General features: G+C 32.2%; 4 protein-coding genes across 4 annotated transcripts; 2 read left to right on the top strand and 2 right to left on the bottom strand.

Moving 5' to 3' along the window:
* Window positions 1-7,535: 7,535 nt before the first annotated feature.
* LOC117927788 (UDP-glycosyltransferase 76B1-like) lies at window positions 7,536-9,442 on the bottom strand. Its single transcript, XM_034847474.1, has 2 exons — window positions 8,861-9,442; window positions 7,536-8,657 (listed from the first exon to the last, which is right to left on the bottom strand). The coding sequence occupies exons 1-2, from the start codon at window positions 9,351-9,353 to the stop codon at window positions 7,762-7,764; spliced, it is 1,389 nt and encodes a 462-aa protein (XP_034703365.1). The 5' UTR covers window positions 9,354-9,442; the 3' UTR covers window positions 7,536-7,761.
* Window positions 9,443-9,879: 437 nt separating this feature from the next.
* On the bottom strand, window positions 9,880-11,275 carry LOC117928455 (UDP-glycosyltransferase 76F1-like). Its single transcript, XM_034848333.1, has 2 exons — window positions 11,152-11,275; window positions 9,880-11,040 (listed from the first exon to the last, which is right to left on the bottom strand). The coding sequence occupies exons 1-2, from the start codon at window positions 11,273-11,275 to the stop codon at window positions 10,031-10,033; spliced, it is 1,134 nt and encodes a 377-aa protein (XP_034704224.1). The 3' UTR covers window positions 9,880-10,030.
* A 4,552-nt stretch (window positions 11,276-15,827) lies between these two features.
* On the top strand, window positions 15,828-16,473 carry LOC117927754 (18.2 kDa class I heat shock protein-like). The gene has a single exon (XM_034847415.1). It carries the CDS (start codon window positions 15,863-15,865, stop codon window positions 16,316-16,318), a length of 456 nt encoding a protein of 151 aa, XP_034703306.1. The 5' UTR covers window positions 15,828-15,862; the 3' UTR covers window positions 16,319-16,473.
* A 4,642-nt stretch (window positions 16,474-21,115) lies between these two features.
* On the top strand, window positions 21,116-21,779 carry LOC117928945 (18.2 kDa class I heat shock protein-like). Its single transcript, XM_034849088.1, has one exon. The coding sequence runs from the start codon at window positions 21,137-21,139 to the stop codon at window positions 21,590-21,592; it is 456 nt and encodes a 151-aa protein (XP_034704979.1). The 5' UTR covers window positions 21,116-21,136; the 3' UTR covers window positions 21,593-21,779.
* Window positions 21,780-22,443: the final 664 nt, after the last annotated feature.

Raw genomic sequence — 22,443 nt, forward strand, 5'->3', positions numbered from 1 at the left:
AAATTTTTTCAACATGGTGAGAAAATAAAATAGCCCATATTTTTCTTGCTTGGGGTGGTTGGGATAGTTTTCTACCTCTCTTTTGACATTTCTCCGGGAATATTTCCTTCATGTCTCTCCCTTTCTTTTTTCTTTTTCTTTTTTTTTCTTTTTTCAACACGTTGTGACAGCATATATCATAATTAAAAGGACCCCAAAGAGCGGGATATGATAATTAAGAGGACCATAGTTGGTTTGGATGCAAGTTTGTTTTTTTATATTTTTTTTTTCCTGTTTAGATTTGTGAAAATCTTTTATCTGGTTTTTATGTGGCATTTAATTTAAGTAATTATTGGAAAGTAAACTTGATTGAGAATTTTTGAAAACTAGAATTAGATTTAACTTCTAAAAGTTAAAAGAAAGTATTTTATTTTAAACAGTTGGATTTAGTTTTTATATATAAGTAATTGACTTGTAAAAAGTTTTTATATTTTATTGTTGGGAATTCCTATATTTTTATTATTATGAGTTTATATTTTATTAAATATGAGTATTTAAAAATAAAAAATTATATAATCTATGAATAAGAAAATGAAAAACAATAAATTTTAAATTCTTCTCTATTATTACAAAAAAAAAAAAAAAATAGGAGGTATTCATTTGAACTCCTCAAACTCAATAAAAATAATTACGATAATTTGAGTATAAGGATAAATGTCTTGTTTAGAAAGTGTTAACCCCTTGACATAGACCATGTGGCACTAATGTCCCATGGGATAGCACCTTAGCCTCATAAGTAACCTATGACATCAACAAGGTGGCATATATAAGGGCAGAATGCCTTGTGCAAGGAGACAATTTGGTGAGCCATAGGTGAAATATCATGCCAAGTGGAGCACCAAGAGAGACTCGGATGAGGCATCAATGTGGAGCATGTTGACTTAAATGCAACACACAAAGGCACAATGCCTTGTGCATGAGGAATCATGGATACAATGTCATGACATGTTGCTGCATCAAGAAAAAAGCTTGGGCAAGGCATAGAGTCACAACAACAACAATACGGATGCAAAAGCATGTTGTCGGGACATGAATGCAATTTGAATGTGTAGGCCAAAAGAGGGTTTGACACACACATGAGCCATATATATAGATGCATGCGGCAACAATACAATGAGTTGGACTTGAAGTGGGATTGCAAGTTAAGCATGAGTAGGAGTCTTAATGCCTATTGCAATTGTAGTCTAAGTAGGACTAGGACTTTGAGTCGTAATAGGATTGGTTGATGTCACAACCTATCAATAAGAGTCTCAAATGAACTAGGATGTGTAATCCTAGTTTAACAAGGAGTGTGTGGCGCCACTCTATAAAAAATGAGGACAAAGAGCCTCCTAATAAAGATCTAGATATGGAGATCATAAGGGAAGTTGCTAAAGTCTTGTATTCTTATTTAGTAAGCTAATAAAATACAAGTTAAGATTGGTGCCCTATAAACCTCATGTGTGCCTTGTGTGTTGTTACCATCTCATAGGGAAAGGTGTAAACTAGCTTAGAGAGTTTCTAAGCGTCACATAGACGCGAAAACTTATGTGGGAACTTGCACTTAGAGAGAATAAAAAAACTAAGTGCATCACCTGAAACTACTATTCTAAAGATTAAGAGAACACAAACTCTATGTGAAAAAGGAGAAACGCGAGTTTGCACAAAAACATATTACCTTCCTAAGGTACAAGATAAGTGAAGGTTTGATTAAGATGGATAAAGCGAAAGTCTAAGTCATCAGAGATTGGCATGCTCTAAGTAAGGTGACAAAATTAAGATCCTTCTTAGAACTGGCAAACTACTATTGAACATAAAAGGTTATTCCAAGATAGTAGCTCCCATAACTAACCTTCTAAAGAAGGATATCCTCTAGGATTGGAGCTTGGTATGCCATAAAGATTTTGAAAAGTTGAAAGTGGTTATTTCAACTGAGTCGGTGCTACATCTATTGAATTTGGATTTGTTTTTTAAGGTCCGGATAGATGTATCAGCCAAGGCCTTAGGAAAGGTCCTAGTGTAAGAAAGACACCCAATAGCCTTTGAGAGTCATAAGCTCAATGAGGCAAAACAAAGATACTTCACTGATACGAAAGAGATGATAGTAATTATCCATTGCTTGCAGCAGTGGAAACATTATCTATTTGGGAGTATATTTACTATAGTCACAAACAATGCGACTAATACCTCCTTCAAGACTTAGAAAAAGTTGAGCCTCAAGCAAGCTAGATGGCAAGAATTCCTAGCCAACTTCAAGTTTGATTGGTTGCATCAACCAAGAAGACATAATGTAGTTGTAGACGCTTTGAGCTAGAAGAGGGTGACAGAGTATGTAACTATTCTATCACATGTGATCTTAGATTTTAATGAAAGCATCAAGTAGGCTACTAAGCTTGATTCTACTTATGAGAAAATGAAATAACAAGTCAAAGATGGGGTAACAAGAAAATATTAACTAGAAGATGACCTCCTAGTGGCTAAATAAGGCAAACTATATGTACTAGGAAATGCTTAGGTAAGAAGCTGTTAAGAAAGACCCATGAGGCCAAGTGGACAGGTCACCTTATTAAAGAAAGGACACCAACACTATTGTCCAAGTCCTATTACTTGTCGGAAATGAGAGAGGATGTCCAAGCATATGCCCGTTCTTATTTAGCATGTCGCTTAGACAAGACAGGGAAGAAGAAAGTAGTGGGGTTAATGTTGCAACCTTCCCTATCCTAGAGAGACCTTAGGAGAGCATATCAATAGACTTCATTGGTGGCTTTCCAAATGTGGGGGAATTCAAATATATTTTTATGATAATAAATCGATAGATTCTCTAAATATGTTGTCTTCATACCTACACCACATGCATGTCTCGCAAAAGAGACAACTAGGCTATTTTCAACCATGTGGTCAAGTACTTCAGGTTGCTTAAAGACATAGTAAGTGATTGTGATGTCTGATTCACTAGCTAGTTTTAGACTAGAATATTCAAACTCCTCGGTTTAGAGTTGAAGTTTTCAACAACAAATTATCCGCAGACAAATGGCAAACAAAGCATATGAACATTTTACTTGAGGAGTACCCCAAACACTATCTTTCTACAACATAAAAGAACTGGGTTGATATAATGAAGATAACTCAGTTATCCTATAACTTGTAGAAGAGTTCGACAACATGATTGAGTCATTTCGAGTTGGCCACAGAGCAATAGCCAATTATGCCCTTGGATGTGGCTAAGCCAAAGTCTTGTGGTAGTTGTCCTACAAAATACAAATTTGCAAGGTCTAGGTAGGAGATGCTCAATGAAGCTTGTGAAAGCTTAGAGAAAGTCGCAAGAAGGATGAAAAAGTATGCAGACACAAAGGCCAAAGACCCTTGGAATTTCATATTAACCCCTTAGATATGGAAAAATGTTAGTAGCAAGACTATGCAAAGGGGTTAGTTCCCAAATATGACAAACTTTTTGAGGTGATGCAAATGGTAGGATATGTAGCTTACAAATTAAAGCTACCTGACAAGTTAATGATACACCTCATAATCCATGTAAGCTTGTTAAAACCTTATCATGAGGACCTAGACCCAAGAAAAATATAAGTGAGACGAGCTCCACCTATGATCAAAAAACAATTTCATCATGAGGTAGAGAAAATATTGAATCATCGAATTATGGGAATGAGCAAGAAAAATTGAAATGTTGATTATCTAGTTCAGTGGAAAGTCAATCCTAAATCATCAGCAAGTTGGGAATGAGATATGACATTATGGCAGTTTAAAAATGCAGTATAGGCCTAACTACAGTCCATGTCGATGAGAACGTCAACTGCATCAGGTGAAGGTGGTTTGTTAGCCCCTTGATATGGACCATGCAACACTAAGGTCTCATAGGGCAGTACCTTAGCCTCATGAGTAACCTATGACAACAACAAAGTGGTACAAGGGCACAACGCCTTGTAAAGGAAGACGACTTGGTGAGCCATGGATGCAATGTCATGGCAAGTGCAACACTAAGAAAGACATAGATAGGCATATCAATACGAAGTAGCGATGCCAACTCAAATGCAATACATAAGGACACAATGCCTTGTGCATGGGGAGTCATGAGCACAATGTCATGACATGTTGTTGCACTAAGAATAGAGCTTAGACAAGGTATGGAGTCGTAGCAACAACAAGATGAATGCAAGAGCATGTTGCCTCGATACGAACGCAATCTAGATGTGAATACCAAAAGAGGTTCTGGCGTATACTTGAACCATATATATAGATGTATGTGGTAGTAGCACAAAGAGTTGGACTCAAAGTGGGATTACAAATTAAGCATGAGTGGGAGTCTTAATGCCTATTATAATTGTAGTCTAAGTAAAACTGGGACTTTGAGCCCTTATGGGAGTGGTTAGGGCCACAACCTATCAATAAGAGTCCCGGTAGAACTAAGATGTGTAATCTTAGTCTAACAAAGAGTGGGTAAAGCCACTCTTTAAGTAAAGACTACAAAGAGCCTCGTAATAGAGATCTAAAAAGGAAGATCATGAGAGAAGCCTCAACTCACTAAAGTTATTGTGGGAGTCTGGCTAAAGTCTTGTATTCTTATTTAGTAAGTTAATAAAGTACAAGTTGGGGTTGGTGCCTTGTAAACCTCATGTGGGTCTTATATGTTGTTGTCATTTTGTAGGGAAAATTTGCTAGCTTCGAGAGCTTCAAAGCGCTACATAGACACGAAAACTTGTGTGGGAATTTTACACATGTAACAAAAAGGTTATAAGAGTCAAAACAACTTTATTCCTAAATCAAAAAGTTTTTTTAAAAGACATAAGGAAAGACAAGAAACCTTTTCCCACCATCTATTAAATAATGGATGAATGTACTTTTGAGAAGATTTCAAACACAACCACCCTAAAAGAAGCTTGTGTGATATTACAAAGCATATAAAAATGAAATTTCAAAGTTTGAATGTAAAAGAATGAAACAATCTTCTATTAAAAAGGCACAATGAAAGTTTAAATGACATTCATGTTATTTGAAAAAAAACTTCAATATTCATATACATATTCAAAATTCGATTATGTTGTTGTGGCCATTGAAGAATCTAAAGATTTAGATTTCATGGCCATTGAGTAACTTATGTTGTCATTGCAAGTTCATGAAAAGATTAAAAATGAGAACTAACAAAAATTAGAGCAAATTCTATAAACAAATTAAACTTATATTAAAGAAGAATGAAGAAATTTTTGATAATGAAAGAAGTCAAAATAATCATGGGCATAGTTGTATACATGGTTATGGTCAAGATTATAGAAGAAGAAGTGATTTGAATTCATCAAACAATGAAGGAACAAGTTAAGACTCATATTATTCATGAGGATGTGGAAGATGATACAATATATAAGTTATAATCGTGTATGATAAATAAATCTCAAATTTAATGTTATAATCATGTATGTATGTGTCTATATATATATTATGAAAAGCAAAATCAAGAACAACCTACTTTATTGTTGGTATATAAGTGAGAAAAGTAAGGAAAAAAACACTTGGTATCTTGACATTGAAATAAACAATCATGTGTAGATTTTAAAAATATCTTTTTGGAGCACTTGCCAAAAATGGTTGTCATATTTGGATGAGTTTTGATGAAAAGGCAAAGGTAAAATCTGAATTTGTTTGAAAAATGAAAGACATTAATTTATTTTGAACATTTATTATGTGTTCAACATGAAAAATAATATATTAAGTTTGGGTCAACTCGTAGAAAAGTGTTATGATATTCATATGAAAATCAAAGTCTCTCAATACCAGGTCAATAATATGCCAATTTAATTGTTATATGCTCATAACAAGAAATTGAATGTTTTTTGTTGTACATTGAAATTGTTGTTGTAAAATGTTTAAAATTTTATGTCCATTATTCCTTGGATTTGACTTAGACATCTTAGTTTTAGAATATTGAAGTTGCTAATAGAGAAGAAACTGGTGAAAGAATTACTTTTTATAGATCACTTAGATCAATTATGTAAAGGACCCTTACTTGAAAAACATGCTCAAAAAATTTTTCCAAAGGAAATAAATTACAAGAGTAAAAAAGCCTCTAAATTAAGTTCATTCATGTAGACATATAAGGTCCAATTTGAAAAATATTGTAAAGCTTATAAAATTTGTTGACTTTAACGATTTCATATCCTCCACAATAAAATAGTACAATAAAGAGAGAAAAAAAATGAAACTACTATTGACATCGCTCAAAGTATGTTAAATAGTAAGAAAATATTAATAAGGTAATATATAATATTCAAAATAATCTAATTCTCTTTTATCTTTCTACAAATTATGAACCAATAGATTATAAAGTAGTAATTTAAGATAAGACATGACAAAATGTTATGGAAATAAAAGCAATGAGAAAGAATGACACATGGAAATTAAAATCAAAGGAAAAATAGGGAGATGTAGAGCAAATTTGATACCAAAGAGTTACAAGTAACAAGAGGGTAAGAAGTCATTGATTTTTCATGATCAAAGCAATGACATTGATACAAAATTTCATTTTGTCAAGGAGTCCATCATGAAAAAGAAAGTGTAATTAAAATTTGCAAATTCTCATAATCAAATTGTGGATATTTTTACAAAATGTTTCAAATTTGAAGATTATAAATGGTTAAGAATGGTGCTTGGTGCTTGGAATACAAATCAAGTTTACAGGGCATGATAGAAAGTTAAACTTGATTTAGGAAGTTTCTAAAATTAGAACTAGATTTAGTTTTTAAAAATCAAAGAGAACATTTTTATTTGAATGATTAATTTAGTTTCTATATTCAAATATTAGAGTGCGAGAAGGTTTCCATATTTTATTATAATGAGTGTCTATATATTTTTATTATTAAGAGTCTTTATTTTGTTAAATATGAGTATTTATGGATTATAATTATTTGTATGTTTCTTCCAACTTTATTGCTTCACCAGTAATCGAATTAGAAGTTCCTTTCAGCTGCCTAGGGTTCATCTAAAGTTAAATTGTGAGAGACAAGATTCATAGGAAAGTGGTACGTACATATTAGTTCAATGAAATAATCACTCCATGGTGCTTAGCTGAGCATTGTCTGCTCAGTTTTGGTGTCATCTCTCACTCAATATCTTGAAAGTTAGGTGGAAAACTGCAAATCCAACTAAACCAATTTTTGTACAACTTGGATCTAAGCCCATGTGAATGAACAGACACAATCCAATGAATGAAGGAGCCCAAACATGGTTTTCCAAGTATTTTAGTGTGCTTCCTTCACTTGACAATATAATTTAAAAAAGGAAAAATGGAACCAACAACTGCAACAACAATTTTGACTTAGAACCCATTTGGGAGTGATTTTATAAAACGTTTCTAGCATTTTTAATACTTGAATAATAAAAATTTTCAAATATTAAAAATATTAAAAGTATTTCCTAAAATCACTATCAAACGAGCTCTTATGCATTTAAGGATAACTAAAGAAGTAGTCATCAATATGACATATTTGTATCCCGTTATTATAAAATAGTGGTACTAGAAACTGAGGGTAATTAATTGGAGAATTGCTAGAAATCACCTCTAAATTTTTTTTACGTAGGAGTACAGTGATCATCAACGTGGTAATAGTATGAAATAATATTTAAGCACAATCTTAAAGAAGTAATCAAGACAACGGATCTTTTGTGAGAAACAGGACCAGCCTATTTGGAAACCTCACTCAGGAGAATTCCTAACAATAACAGAAGACCATCTAGAACTTAATTATGAAGGAGTCCCTTGAAAGATGAGAGGTAACTAATCAAGCTCTCGAGGGATTGTTGTGAAGAACCACCTTGCTTTAGACACAAGTCTGCCTTCTCCTTCAACTCAATGCTTCTACGTCTAATTTCCTGGCCTTCTTCCTCCACCATAAGTCTTCTGATTGTTCTCTCTATCTCCCCTCTCTCCAACCCATTCTCTAATTGCAACCCAAGTCCCCAAACTTGGCTCACGTACCTCGCGTTCACCCTTTGGTCCCCAAAATAAGGCAGACAAATCATTGGAACCCCTTCACAAATACTCTCCAACGTGGAATTCCATCCATTATGAGTCCAAAACCCTCCCGTGGCGGGATGAGCAAGAACTTCTTGTTGAGGAGCCCATTTCACAATATGTCCCCTTCCACCTATCATCTCAAGGAACCCGTTTGGCAGTGATTCAAGCCATTCATAAGTACGGATCAACCCTGGTCGAACCACCCACAAGAAGGGCTGATTGCTGTTGGCTAGCCCCCAAGCCATCTCCAGAAATTCATTCTCATCCATTGTCGCAATACTCCCAAAGCTCACATAGATCACAGATTTAGGTGTTTGTGTGTCTAGCCAGGTAATGGAACTTTGGTCATGTGCTAGTAAACTACTTGAAGAGGTTGGGAAGTATTTCTGAAATGGGCCTACTGGGAACAATGGGATAGGAAAATCTTGGTGAAGTCTGACAAGTGCAGATTCTTCAAGATCCTCGAAGGAGTTCCAGATTAGCCCGGAAGAAGCCTTTGTTTCTTTGATCGCGCTAACAAATAATTGATAAAAATCTTCTGGGTTCCTAGTGTTGATCACTGGAAGGTCCTTGACTTTGAGTGGAAGAAGCTCCGGCACTGATGACTCTAGTTGAGAATCTGAGAAGAGAAAAGGAAAATGCATATGAATTCCCCATGAAGCAAACATAGAGGATAAGAATACATATATTTATCCCTTGATGTGTATGATCACTGACTGATGATTAGACCAGCTCAAGCCTATGGGCATAAAACAGTGTACATTTGTGTCTGTTGAATGGTTGTAATTATGGTTTCATGGAATTACTCAATTAGAAACTCACCTTTTATGGGGAGGTACCCACTTTTCTGCAGATATGGCATGGCAGCAACAGCAAGAAATGAAGATACACTACTGGTGCGTAAAACCATCCTAGGGAGCTTAAGGCTGTTGGCAACAGCCTGGGTGAAGTGCCATACAGCGTCTGTGATTAAGCAAGCGATAGGCTCCTCTGAAGGATTAGATAATAACTGAGACAAGCAATCCCGGAAAGGCGCGACGCAGTTGATGTTGAGGAGTGAGAGGAGAGCTATGACATCTGCGGTGGAGGCTTCGGTTTTAGACAAGCCGTCGGGGATTGAATGGAAGGTGAAGAGGGGATAGTTGGCAGGGTTGGGAGAGTTGAAGTGGGTGTGGATGATGGTGATAGAGAAGCCTTTGGCATGCAGAATATTTGCAAGAAGAAGCATGGGGTTTAGGTGACCTTGTAGGGGCAGTGGAAACAGTACCAGTCGGAAACCCTTCTTCTGTTGATGGGTTTCTCTTGAGTTCTCCATGGTGCTTGGCTGGGTGTTCTCTCAGTTTCGAAGTTGTCTAGATCTTCCCAGAAAACTTGGCCTAGTGAGTAGACAATTATGGAGGCATAATTGGAGGTAGGTGCAAACGGTGCCTATTATTTATGAGGATTGGGACCAGTTTCTGCTGCGTACGAATTGGCCCTGGCTTCAATGGAACAAACAAAATCCAATAAATACAGAAGGCTAAAATGATCTGTTTCCCAAAGTGCTTTTTGACTTGGTTCTCTTATTGATTAATCGTTACTGCGATGCTATATAATTTTTTGAAAAGTGGAGTTTTTTATACTGTGTTTACTGGGGGATCACACAATAGCGTCTAGCAAACAGAATATGGTTTGGGGCTTTCGATTGTCATTTACCACATTTTTCCCTCACGTGTAAGTTTCATGGTTTTCTAAAATTTGTTGACTGGTAACAGTGCATTAAACTAGTTTACTTCGCAATGATACCATGAATCCATGATCAGGAAATATTAGCAAACGCCCTTTCTCCGGTGCATGTAAACTCCACAATTTTAGTGGTTTATTTTGGTATCCCATGTGGGTGCAGAACAGTCACAATTTGAGGAAAAATAGAAAATCTAGCTAATGACCAGCTTATTCGGACACCTCCTTCAAGAGAATACGCTACAACAATTATAAAAGACCATCCAGTAATCATGAAGAAGTTGCTTGAAACTGGAAGAAAAAGGATGATATGTAACTAATCAAGTCCTCAAGGGTTTGGTATGAAGAGCCACCTTGCTTTAGACAAAGATTTGCCTTCTCCTTCAGGGCAATGCATCTGTCTCTTATTTCCTGCCCTGATTTCTCCACCATTAGTCTTCTGATTGCCCCTTCTATTTCCCCTCTTTTCAGGCCATTCTCCAATTGCACCCCAACTCTCCAAACTTGGCTTACATACCGAGCATTCACTTTTTGGTCAGAAAAACAAGGCAAACAAATCATAGGGACTCCCTCACTAATACTCTCCAACGTGGAATTCCAGCCACTATGAGTACAAAATGCTCCAACAGCAGGATGAGCCAGCACTTCATGTTGAGGAGCCCATTTCACAATGTGTCCCCTTCCACCAATGGTCTCTAGGAACCCACTTGGCAGTGGTTCAAGCCATTCTGAGCCACGGATGAACCCAGGTCGAACCACCCATAAGAAGGGTTGTTTACTGTTGGCTAGTCCCCAAGCCATCTCTATAAAATCAGTTTCATCCAATCCTGCAATGCTCCCAAAACTCACATAGACCACAGAATTGGGTGCTTGTGTGTCTAGCCAAGCAATAGAGCTATGGTCTTGGATTGATAAGGTAGTTGAAGTTGGTGAATATTTATGAAATGGGCCTATAGGGAAGATAGGGATATGAAAGTCTTGGTGGATTGTGGCTAGTGCAGATTGTTCAAGGTCTTCAAAGGAATTCCAAATGATCCCCGAGGAGGCCTTACTTTCATTGACCATTGCTGCCACTAGTTGATAAAAAGCTTCCAGCTCGCATGTATGGATCGCTGGAATATCTTTGATTCTGAGGGGAGGAAACTCTTGCAGTGGCTCTTCTAGCCTAGAATCTGAGATATCAAAAAAAAAAAAAAAATTTAAGATAAGAAGAGGAGAAAGTGCAATGGAACAGGAAAGGGTAAAGTTTCTTTTGTTCTTTTTTTTACTTCTATATATTCCTGTTAAAATTTTACAAACCAATTTTCTAAGTTCGAAACTTTTTTCCAACCAGGCTATATATATATAGTGAACAGTAAAAGATGCTACTGTAACACTTTTGACATTTTCACCGAGAATCTTTTTTTCGACTGAGAAGAAGGCTAACAGGCTGCTTTGGACTGTGTAGTCACATGCTTGTTGCTTTTGGTGCTGAAAATGCTTGGCTGGATAATACTCTTGTTGGTAGAAGGACATAAGGCTGATGATTACTTGGATCTTCTTATTGGAGGAAGAATACCTTCACAGTCATCACCATTATATATATATATATATATATATATATATATATATATATATATATATATTCTAATAAAATTTAAGTATGAAAAAGGTAAAAATACTCTCCCCTTCCTCCTTATCTCATCCAAAACTCTTACGGGTATTTCTAGTTTTCTGTTCCTTTTTTCTTCTTTGTTTCTTTTTAATTTTTTTCTTCTCTTTCATTATTTCTTCCTTTTCTTCTCTTCCTCTTCATTTTTTCAATTTTTTTTAACTAAAACATAAAAGAAAAAAAAATAGTGAGCAACAATACCACCTGATCAATTTTTATTTAACTAAAAATAGATGGAGAGAGAGAATAAGAAATCAAAACTAGATAGAGAAGGAGTAAGAAAACAAAAAACAAAAAACAAAAAAAGACGACAATGGTGTGTGATATGTCACATGAAAGAAGAATAAAAATTAACAAGGAAATAAGAATGATAAGGAAGTTCATTTTTATTTTTATTTAAAAAAATAAAGGTAAAGAAAAAGAAGGTAATTAAAAGGGGTATAAATAAAATTAATTTGGTCAATTTTTGAGTAAAAAATGAACCAAATCTATATAATAGGTTTTATATGTGATAAAAACCGAACCGACCAAATTTAGAGTGAAAAATCAAACTAACTCAAATCTTCTAAGATCAATTTGGTTCGATTTCCATAGATCGATTTTGACTTAATTTAATGGGTTTTTTAGTCCTAAATTTAGTTGTAGATTTGCATTTAATTTGAACCTAAAACCTATTCATTTGAGTTTATATTAAGCTCTAAGTCTAATTTGTTTTTAAAATTAATTGAAACCAAGTTGAATTTGATGTTAAGAATATATTAAATGTATTTAGAATTAATTTGATCATAACATAAAAGCAATTAATTACTTTAGTATAATTTAATATTAAAAAAAACTTATCAAATGTTAAATAATTATATATAAATTTTAGAATATCAATTTATTTCAGTTTTTATTAGTTAAGAGATAAGAAAATGGAGAATTGAACCTACAAGATCAATTTTCAAAATTCTAAAACCAAACTGAACTTTTTAATTATTGAAAATCGAACCATTATGATCAATTTTGATTGATTTAAATCAGTTTAACAATTTTTCCGATTTTCCTTACACTCATAGTAATTGTCCTTAACATTTCTCATAATATACTAAAAGAATTTATAAAGCAGGTAAAAAAAAAAAAAACGATTTTAGAATAAAGACTTAGATGACAAATTTCTTTTTTTTTTTCTTTCTTTTACTTAATAATGTTAAATATCCAATTATTTTTTTCTTTATCTAAGATTTAAGTCACATTTAAAATTGTTTATTTTTAATTTATCACTTTTTTTAAGACAATTTTGTTTAATAAAAAATATAAATCTTTCTTTACTTCTATCTTAAGTATTAAATCAACTTGCTTTAAGACATAAGTTAAAAAGCAAACAAATTAACATTCCTAAGTAACTATTTGAAGATATGTGGGAGAGATTATTTGTAAAATAAGGTACATAGTGTGAAAGCAACAAAAGAAAATATTTTTTAAAAACTAATAAATGAAGAAAAATAAAAATAAAAAGCATAAAAAAGAAAAAAGAGCATGAAAATAAGGGTGTTTGGCTACTTGCTTTTAAAAACATTTTTCAAAAAATAAAAAATAAAAACTTATTTAGATAAGTTGTTTTTAAAAATAATTATTTATTGTGATTTTATAAAATATTGTAAATTCAATTTTGAGAAAAATAAAGGACTAATCTAAGTAGATAAAAACACCCCAGAAGGGAGGGGTGAATTAGTGTTTAAAAAAAAAAATAAACACAATAAAATTAAGCACAAAAAGTACAAATATAAATAGATAAGGTTACAGAAAGCAAATTCAGATTTATAATGGTTTGACACTTCCTTGCCTACATTCACTCTCCTTAAGCTCTTAACCGAGTAAGGGTTCCACTTATACTTGAAACTTCAACTAAGCTTTTAATCATTTTTTATACTTGAATTCCGACTCTAATGGGCTCTTACACAATCTCTTCAAGTCTCTACTCACTTGAAGGATTTAATACTCAATTAACAAGTTTGAATCTTTCAACCTAACTCAACAATGACTCAAATACAACTAAAGGTTAGGATGAATCACAAAGGTGAACTAAAGAATATGCAAATAAAGATTTAATGCACCAAGAAAATAATGAGAGCTTTTATAGCAAGAACAAGTAGGTAAACAAATAAATGCAGGTGTTATCTTACACATAAATGAATTGAAGCTCTCAATTTATAGATTTCTAACATCGGGAGACAAAAAAACCAAAAAGTAGCATTGACTAGTTGAGCTGGGGGTCGACCGGTTCACCAGTCGTTGGAGTATTAAATGTTTGACAAGTGACCGTTACCCTCGACCGGACCTCGACCAGGAAGACAAATCCCTCGACCGAGAAAGAAAGGCTACTGGAAGAGAGAGAGTTTTTTTCATCTCTCAATCGAACCTCGATCGGGAAAGAGTAACCGGTCAACCAGTACCCTAACCGATTGGCCAGTGTCTCGATCGGTTCACCATTTTTTGCCAGAAAACCTATCTTTTTTCTTATCTTTTTGCTTCTAGCACTTAGGCAAAGGTGTTTAGGTAAAATAATAGGTTAATTTTGAAACGTTTTGCCTAAAGTTCATTTAATAGAACTCGGATTTTGATGAAAATGTAACTTTAATGTATAAACCGAATTTTCAAAAATGCATGAAATAATATGAAAATCCTAAGTACATCCATGCATTCATCTTACATATGTTTCCTATAATTAAAAGGTCTTTCAAAAGTCTTAATCTTGCATCCATTAGGTCCTTTGATGAATTTCCAAATTAATATTTAAGATTCTTTATAATTCAAACCAATTAGTAACTTAACTATGATTTATTATCATCAAAACATAATTAGGAAAACCCTTGAGCTAACAAATTTATATAACATTAATTAAATTTAATTCAAGTCTTATTAAAAATGAAAATAGTTTCGTAATTACAAATAAATTTAAAAATAAATATTTTTTATTAAAATATGAATAGCAATATTATAATAAGTCATAAATTATATTATTATTTTTAAAAAAAAATACTATTTTAGTATATGTTAGAAAAATATGGATATTAAAAATGAAGGATAATAATTAAATAATAATAATTTTTAATAATATTTTATTTAAAATAAATCTAAAACAAAATAAAAATTTAAAAATATAAATGAACCAAGTTTTTTATTATATTCACACATTTTACTTAACTATGGTTACATTATTCTATAATGTCTTGATTTTATGAAGAAGAAAAACAATAAATAATTTACTCTAATTCAATTTTTGTCCATAAATTTCTAGCATTAGTTGTATCACTATTTGAGTTTCGTTCTATCTTTAAAAATTACTAAAGCATTAAGTATTGCTTGATTTGGAATTTATTTTTCTTGTGAAAAAAATCTATAAAAATATAATTATATGGAAAAAAAAAAAACTAGCCAAGTAATTTAAAATGAATTAACAAATAAAGTATAGTTTGATTTAGAAATTAATTTCCTTGATGAAAGATTTTAGAGAAGTTAAAAAAAATTAAAATTCATAATTCAAAATAATATCATATTTAAAGATTTTTTATAATGGTATTGGATTATGAAAAGGGAAGAGGAAGAATATCATATTCAATTTTATTTGTTTCTTTTTATGATTTTCTTTTATTTTTCTATATTTTAAAAAATGAGTGAAAAAACATTTATTTATTCACTAAAAATTATTCTCTATTTTACTTTGCTTTAAAATATGAAAATGGAGAATATTAGTCGTCCAATGTTTTGAATTTTTAAAAAATAACTTCCCATTTTTAACATCAAAAAACTATTTTTATCATATACTACAGAGGCTTTAAATTACTTTAACACTTAAGTTGTCTTTAAAATTATTTAATTTTTTATATTTATCACCACTATTTATAGAATAATTTTATGATAGCCAAAAAAAGTAAAATTTTATTTTAAACTTTAAATTAACCTCTTAAGTAACTATTTGATGGTTCGTAAGAGGTGTCATTTTTCAAATAAGTTGTCCAGCATTATTAATTATTTTCACAAAAAGACCTGAATGCATACTTTTTCCTTTTAGACTGGCTATTTAAAAATATTTACAATTTGGGCTTGGATTTATGGAATTTGAACCTGGGCTGACTAGTTTAGGCCCATGTGTACGATCACCGAAAGATGATTGTTGCAGCTGTCCCGCGTTTTCCAGAGATTTCGAGCAACACCAAGTCGCGAGTATTCCTATATTTGTACTCGCGACATCATTGCGTTATATCCGGTCTCTCTAGATACTTCTCTATATTCTTGAAGCATCCGGAATGCACTACACAATTTGACGAAACTACCCTCGTCTACCACTATAAATATCTTACTTAGGCTGAACTTTCTTCAACCAGTACCACAGCAACAGGTGTTGATTTCTCATTACGCAATTCAATATTCCAATTCCGTCACTCTCTCTTGGGGCAAACTTTCAGAAAATGTCTCTAATTCCAAGCTTCTTCGGCGGTCGACGGAACAACACGTTCGACCTGTGGGATCCATTCCAAGACTTCCCATTAACCGGCGGTGCTCTATCGGTTCCCGGGGAAACGGCGTCGTTTGCGAGCACTCGCATTGATTGGAAGGAGACCCCGGAAGCCCACGTCTTCAAGGCCGATCTTCCAGGGGTAAAGAAAGAGGAAGTGAAGGTGGAGGTTGAGGAAGGGAGGATTCTGCAGATCAGTGGAGATAGGAGTGTTGAGAAGGAGGAGAAGAATGACAAGTGGCACCGAGTGGAGCGCAGTAGCGGCAAGTTCATGCGGCGGTTCAGATTGCCGGAGAATGTGAAGGTGGATGAGGTGAAGGCTGCCATGGAGAATGGTGTTCTTACAGTTACTGTTCCCAAGGCTGAGGTCCAGAAACCTGATGTCAAGGCCATCGACATTTCTGGTTGAGAATTACATGCACATAAACTTATAAATGAATGATGTGAGCGGCCGAGGGTGTTGAGGGTTTTGCCCTACTGTATGATTTTTCTTTTGAATTTTGGGCTATGTCAGTGTCAAACTATGTACCAGTCAACTCTTCCTTAATAATAAAAAATAAATAATTATAAGTGTTATATAGATAAAGAAAAAAAAATAAAAAAATAAAATTTAAATAAATAAAGAAATGTATTCAAATGAATCCTTATTATTTAATATAAAATAAAAAATATTTTGATATTAATTTTTTATAGATATATCAATAATCACTTATCAAGTAATTGTCAAAATCATTTTAAGTAAATTTTCAAATTTTTTATATTGATTTTTTAAAAATTGAAAAATACCTATTTAAAAAATAAAAAAGTTAAATTAAATTAAATTAAATTAAATAAATAATTAAAAACACTTCCAATCATTAGAATGTAAAGCTTGGTGTATTTTTTGAAAAAATTTATATTGATTTTTAAAAAACTGACAAATACCTATTTAAAAAATAAAAAAGTTAAATTAAATTAAATTAAATAAATAATTAAAAATACTTCCAATCATTAGAATGTAAAGCTTGGTGTATTTTGATAATGGAAGTTATAATTTCTATTTCTTCCGTCGGAACTTTATTCAAAAATATAGATGAGTATACAATGAAAGAAATAAAACATATTTCTAACAAAAATACATATAGGAAAATATCCTAAAATTAGGAGAATCAAGTATTGTAAAAATCAAATATTATCAATATTTGATTTCTTTATATTTATGAAAATATTAATGAGAGTGCTCTTACCTTTTGTGTGTGTTCTTATCTTAAATGGTTTAGCATGCCCCTCAAATTAGAGTATGAATGAATATGGATGTCTGTCACAAAACATAATAAAGGCATCATGTGATAAAGATTGATAATAATATCTGCAAGTTAAGAACGTGTGGAAACATAAAAATGTTCATAACAACTTTATCTCATACAAAATGATTATTAAGCTCAATATATTTAGAACAAACATGAAACATAAAGTTAATGTACCAGTAAAGAGACTAACATTGGTGCAAAATAATTGTGGTGGTTTAGAGATGGATACGCTAATATCTCATAGCAAATAAGTAATTCAAGTTAACTCCATAGTGAAAAAGACCAAAGAGCGATTTTATGCCTCGATACTCAAGCTAGCAACTATTGGTTGTTTCTTTGAACACCAAAAGATGTAAGTTGCTCTAATAAATACACAATAATGGGACGACCTACCTAATCGGCATCACTAAACCTATAAAGAGATGTTAGATTGATGGAAAGATAACGTAAACCAAAGTATTGGGTTCCCTTAAGGTATCTTAAGATGCACTTTACAACATTCAAGTGAGTTATAACAAAGTTATAAAAATATTGACATACCCGATTAATTGTATGAATAATATCCAACCACATGAAAGTTGAAGGGTTCTGACAATACTTTGGAAAGCAATAGCATCGGTGAAGACATTGTCTAAAAAAGAAGGCATGTTTGCAAGAACTTGAGGTGTGGCAATGGGATTATTGTAAAGCATTTTAGTTCTTGAAAGTAGATCATGCATATATTTTTGTTGAGAAAGAAATGTTCTTTTATCAAAATATTTAATTTCCTTACCAAGAAAATAATGTAAAAGGTCAAGATGTAACACCCCAAATTTAATATAGGGGCAAAATAGTAATTTATAAAGTAATTAAGTAATTAATTAAATTCATTAAAGGTGAAAAAGTTCTTTTACAATTAAAAATCCTAGGTATAAATTAGATTTTTCTTTTGCTTTCTTCATTCAAAAAACCCTATCAACTAGAATTAGAGAATTGGAAATTGTAGAACTCAAGGGTTAGAGGTTCAGAGTTTGAAGTTCAGATTTTTTTTCCTGATAAGATTCTAACCCTAAATTAATATATTATATTCGTTAGTTAGTTCTGAACACCCTAGTTATTCTTTGAAAACAAATTAATTTAGATTAAGGTTAGTTTTTTTTTTAATTCGTTTTAATATCAAAATATTGAAAATTTAAGATTTTGATTTATTGTTTGAAATTGGAAAATCTTAAGTTTTTAGATGGAAAAAAAAAAAAAGATTCTTTGGAAATTTTCGATTTAGGCTATGATTGATTTATTTTAAAACTTTTAGGTCAAAATATTGAAATTAGGAATATTGGTTATTCTATTGATGAAAATAAGGAAATTCAAAATTTCTTAGATGAATATCTAAGCAATGAAATTTCAAAAATTAAATGAGTAAATAAATATATGATAATATGTGGGAGTGGAAAAAAAATTATAAGATTTCAATGTATGGAATGATTTCTAATAGTGTGTAATAATAATAAATAGGTTTTGAAACTATGTCACAATGGAAAATATATATATATACATATATTGCATGCGTGTGAAAATTGGAAGATAGAAGAACGATGGAAAAAAACAAGTTGCATGCGTGTGGAACAGGAATATAGAAGAATGATGAAAGTGATAATAATAATGAGACATGCTTTGTACATGGAGTGTATAATTGTTATGGTAGTTGTGTTTGAAAAAATATGAAAGTGGTAGAAATAATTATGTATGATAAACGAGGTGAAATACAAATTAATTAGTTAAATTTATAGTATTATAATTAGATTAATGATAAATATTAAGTTAATAAGTAGCAAAAAAATTAATTAGTGAAATAAATTGTAGTTTAATTAAACTATGTTGTGTTCCAAAAAATAAATAAATAAATTGAAAATATAATTTAAGTTTTATATGAATTAGAAATTTATTAATTTTTCTAAAATAGAAATAGATTAAATTATCTTTCATAATTAAAAACATTAATTTGAATACCTAAAATTTTAGAATTGTCAGACCTATAATTTTATATAAATAATAATGATTATTTCTCTTATATTTTGTTAGGTGAAGCAAAAGTATATATATATATATCTGTCTGTGTGTGTGTGTGTGGTGTGTGTGTGTGTGTAATTGTTAATTTTGCTTTTAAGCATGGATCAAATATATTTTTATATGGTAAAATAAGGAATTTGACTCTGGTTTGTTTAACCTTGTCAATGAGATATAATAGTTGACTTTTTGGCCCTTATCAATGGAATATAATAGTTGACATTTACATTTTTGTGGTGAGAAATGTAATTGATTTGGACCTTATCCTCTAAGGGTTTGGTTAGAGGTTATTAATACTAGTAGTGTTTGATTCCGTCCACCTTAAAATGAATATTTGAGGCTAACCACCTATTTGTAAAGTCCCACTTAATTGGACACTATTTGTTATTTGATAACCAGAGTGAAAACAATTGAAATGTATTTTATTTGAAATGGATATGAAATGACTTTGATATATAGGAAAATGTTTGGTTAAACACCTTAAAATGTATTAGCATATTTGTATTCAAACATTCTTATGAAAATGATTTTACACTAAATCTCCTATTTGTAAGCATGATTGAAACTATTTGATCCATGAAATTGTATTAATATTATTTATTGGGCTTTGAGCTCATTCCCCTTTGTAGATAATTTTCAGGTACCCTCAATTTGGGTGAGGAGTTACAGTTAGAAAGGGAAATTGGCTTGTTAGGACTTTTGTCAAAACTTCCTTTATTTTGAGCATTGTTAGATGTTAAAATTTATTTTACATTGGAATTATTTGAGTTTGAAGTTATTAGGACAATAACACTTGGTTTGATGTGTTAGTTTCAAAAATTATTATTTGGAGATTTTAGAATTTTTGTTCTACTACTCTAAACAGGAATTTGGTGATTGGTAAATTTCCAGTTACAATATGATTGTTTGTGTTGTTTCCACTCTAAGCCTTTAGGCTTGAAGTGTGAAATGATCATCATGCCCTTAAAGCGGGTTTTGGGGCGTGACACAAGATCTTTAATTGGAAATTCATAATTGAGTTATTCAATGAGACATGTGATAAACTGGTTATTATTGTCTATATTGGGATTAAAAAAGCAAGACATGATATAACAAAGTTGGACTTAACTGTTCCTTTATTATCCTTTTTATACATTGACATTGATTTAAACATTCAGCTCATATATCTTATATTGTACATTACTTAAATGCATTTGAAATTACACAAATGATATAAGTCATAGGTTCTTTGTAAGTAAATAACTTGTTCACAATTAGTTCATAGATTTGAGTAATCCAATAAAAGTTGTAGTGCATTATCTTCTAATTAGATGAATGATTTGTTGTCACTCTCATGATGGATTTCTCATGATAAGTGCCCTAATATATGATGCATACTAAACATGACTTATGATGGATCACGTAAGGCTATCTTTTTAAATAAGGTGGAACATGAAAGCGGGGCCTGCATTGTTAATTATTTTCACATGAAGTCGTCAAAGCATACTCTCCCCTTTTACCATGCATTTTAAGATATTTATAACCTGGGCTTGGATTTGCGGAATATGGATATGGGCTAACCACTTTAGGCCCATCTGTACTGCCATCCGAAAGGATGGATTTTGCAGCTGTCCCGCGTTTTCCAGAGATTTCGAGCACACCGTGTCGCGAGTATTCCGATATTTGCACTCGCGACAACATTGCACTATATCCAGTCTCTTTAGATACTTCTCTATCTTCTTGAAGCATCTAGAATCCACTACACAATTTGACGAAATTACCCTCGTCTGCACCTATAAATATCTGAATCTGAACTTTCTTCAACCAGTACCATAGCAACAGGTGTTGATTTCTCATAACGCAAAGCCAATATTCCAATTCCGTCACTCTCTCTTGCGACAAACTTTCAGATAATGTCTCTAATTCCAAGCTTCGTCAGCGGTCGACGGAACAACATGTTCGACTTGTGGGATCCGTTCCAAGACTTCCCATTCACCGGCGGTGCTCTATCGGTTCCCGGAGAAACGGCGTCGCTCGCGAACACTCGCATTGATTGGAAGGAGACCCCGGAGGCCCACGTCTTCAAGGCCGATCTTCCTGGGGTAAAGAAAGAGGAAGTAAAGGTGGAGGTTGAGGAAGGGAGGATTTTGCAGATCAGTGGAGATAGGAGTGTTGAGAAGGAGGAGAAGAATGACAAGTGGCACCGAGTGGAGCGCAGCAGCGGCCAGTTCATGAGGCGGTTCAGGTTGCCGGAGAATGTGAATGTGGAGGAGGTGAAGGCTGCCATGGAGAATGGTGTTCTTACTGTTACCGTTCCCAAGGCAGAGGTCAAGAAACCCGATGTCAAGGCCATCGATATTTCTGGTTGAGAATTACGTACATGCACTTAAATTTATACAAGAATGATGAGACAGCCGGAGTGGCCGTGAGTTTTGAGGGTTGTTTTTTGTTTACTGTATGGTTTTTCGTTTGGATTTCGGCTATGTCAGTGTCAAGCTATGCATTCCTTATCTTCTGAACTTAAAACCCTTTTTCAATAATTCTAAAATTTGGGATGCTAAAACTCTTTATAATCAATTTTAAAATCATTATAATTTACTAGATAAATCGATAAGATCGGCATTCCCAGCCCACCGAGCAAAACCGGTGATTTTTTTCATGACTGGTTATATATTCTATTAAAAAGAAACCCTAGTGAATGGGTAAATCATTCATTTGTCAATGGGGATGGATGTAATATTAATCCTCTTCTAGTTGCTAATTTGTAATTTTTCAAACTTCTCCTATTTTATATAGAAGTTATTATTATTTTTTATTTATAAAAATAAAAAATAAGAAATATATTGAAATTACCGCTAAGTGTTCATTTCATATATTTCTCACTCTATATTTTTAAAAATAAAAAATAATGATAACTTTTATATAAAATATAGTAACTTTAATATAAAAAGTATATATATAAACTTACCTTAATATCTCTATTATTTTAAATAATTTTTAGAAGTTATTATCTTTCTAAAATAAGACCTAAAGAGTTTTTTTATTTTATATAGAAGTGACTATCAATTTTTTTTATTTTTTATTTCAAAAACACATAAGAAGAAGTGCCTCAAAATAAATAAATAAATAAACAAGGGTCTATTTCATCATTTTTTTTATTATATTTGTTTTAAAGAAAGAACAAAAACAGTTTTTTTAGTATTTTATAAATTTAAGTGTG

Source organism: Vitis riparia, chromosome 13 (genome assembly GCF_004353265.1).
Source record: "Vitis riparia cultivar Riparia Gloire de Montpellier isolate 1030 chromosome 13, EGFV_Vit.rip_1.0, whole genome shotgun sequence".
Taxonomy (NCBI): Eukaryota; Viridiplantae; Streptophyta; class Magnoliopsida; order Vitales; family Vitaceae; genus Vitis; species Vitis riparia.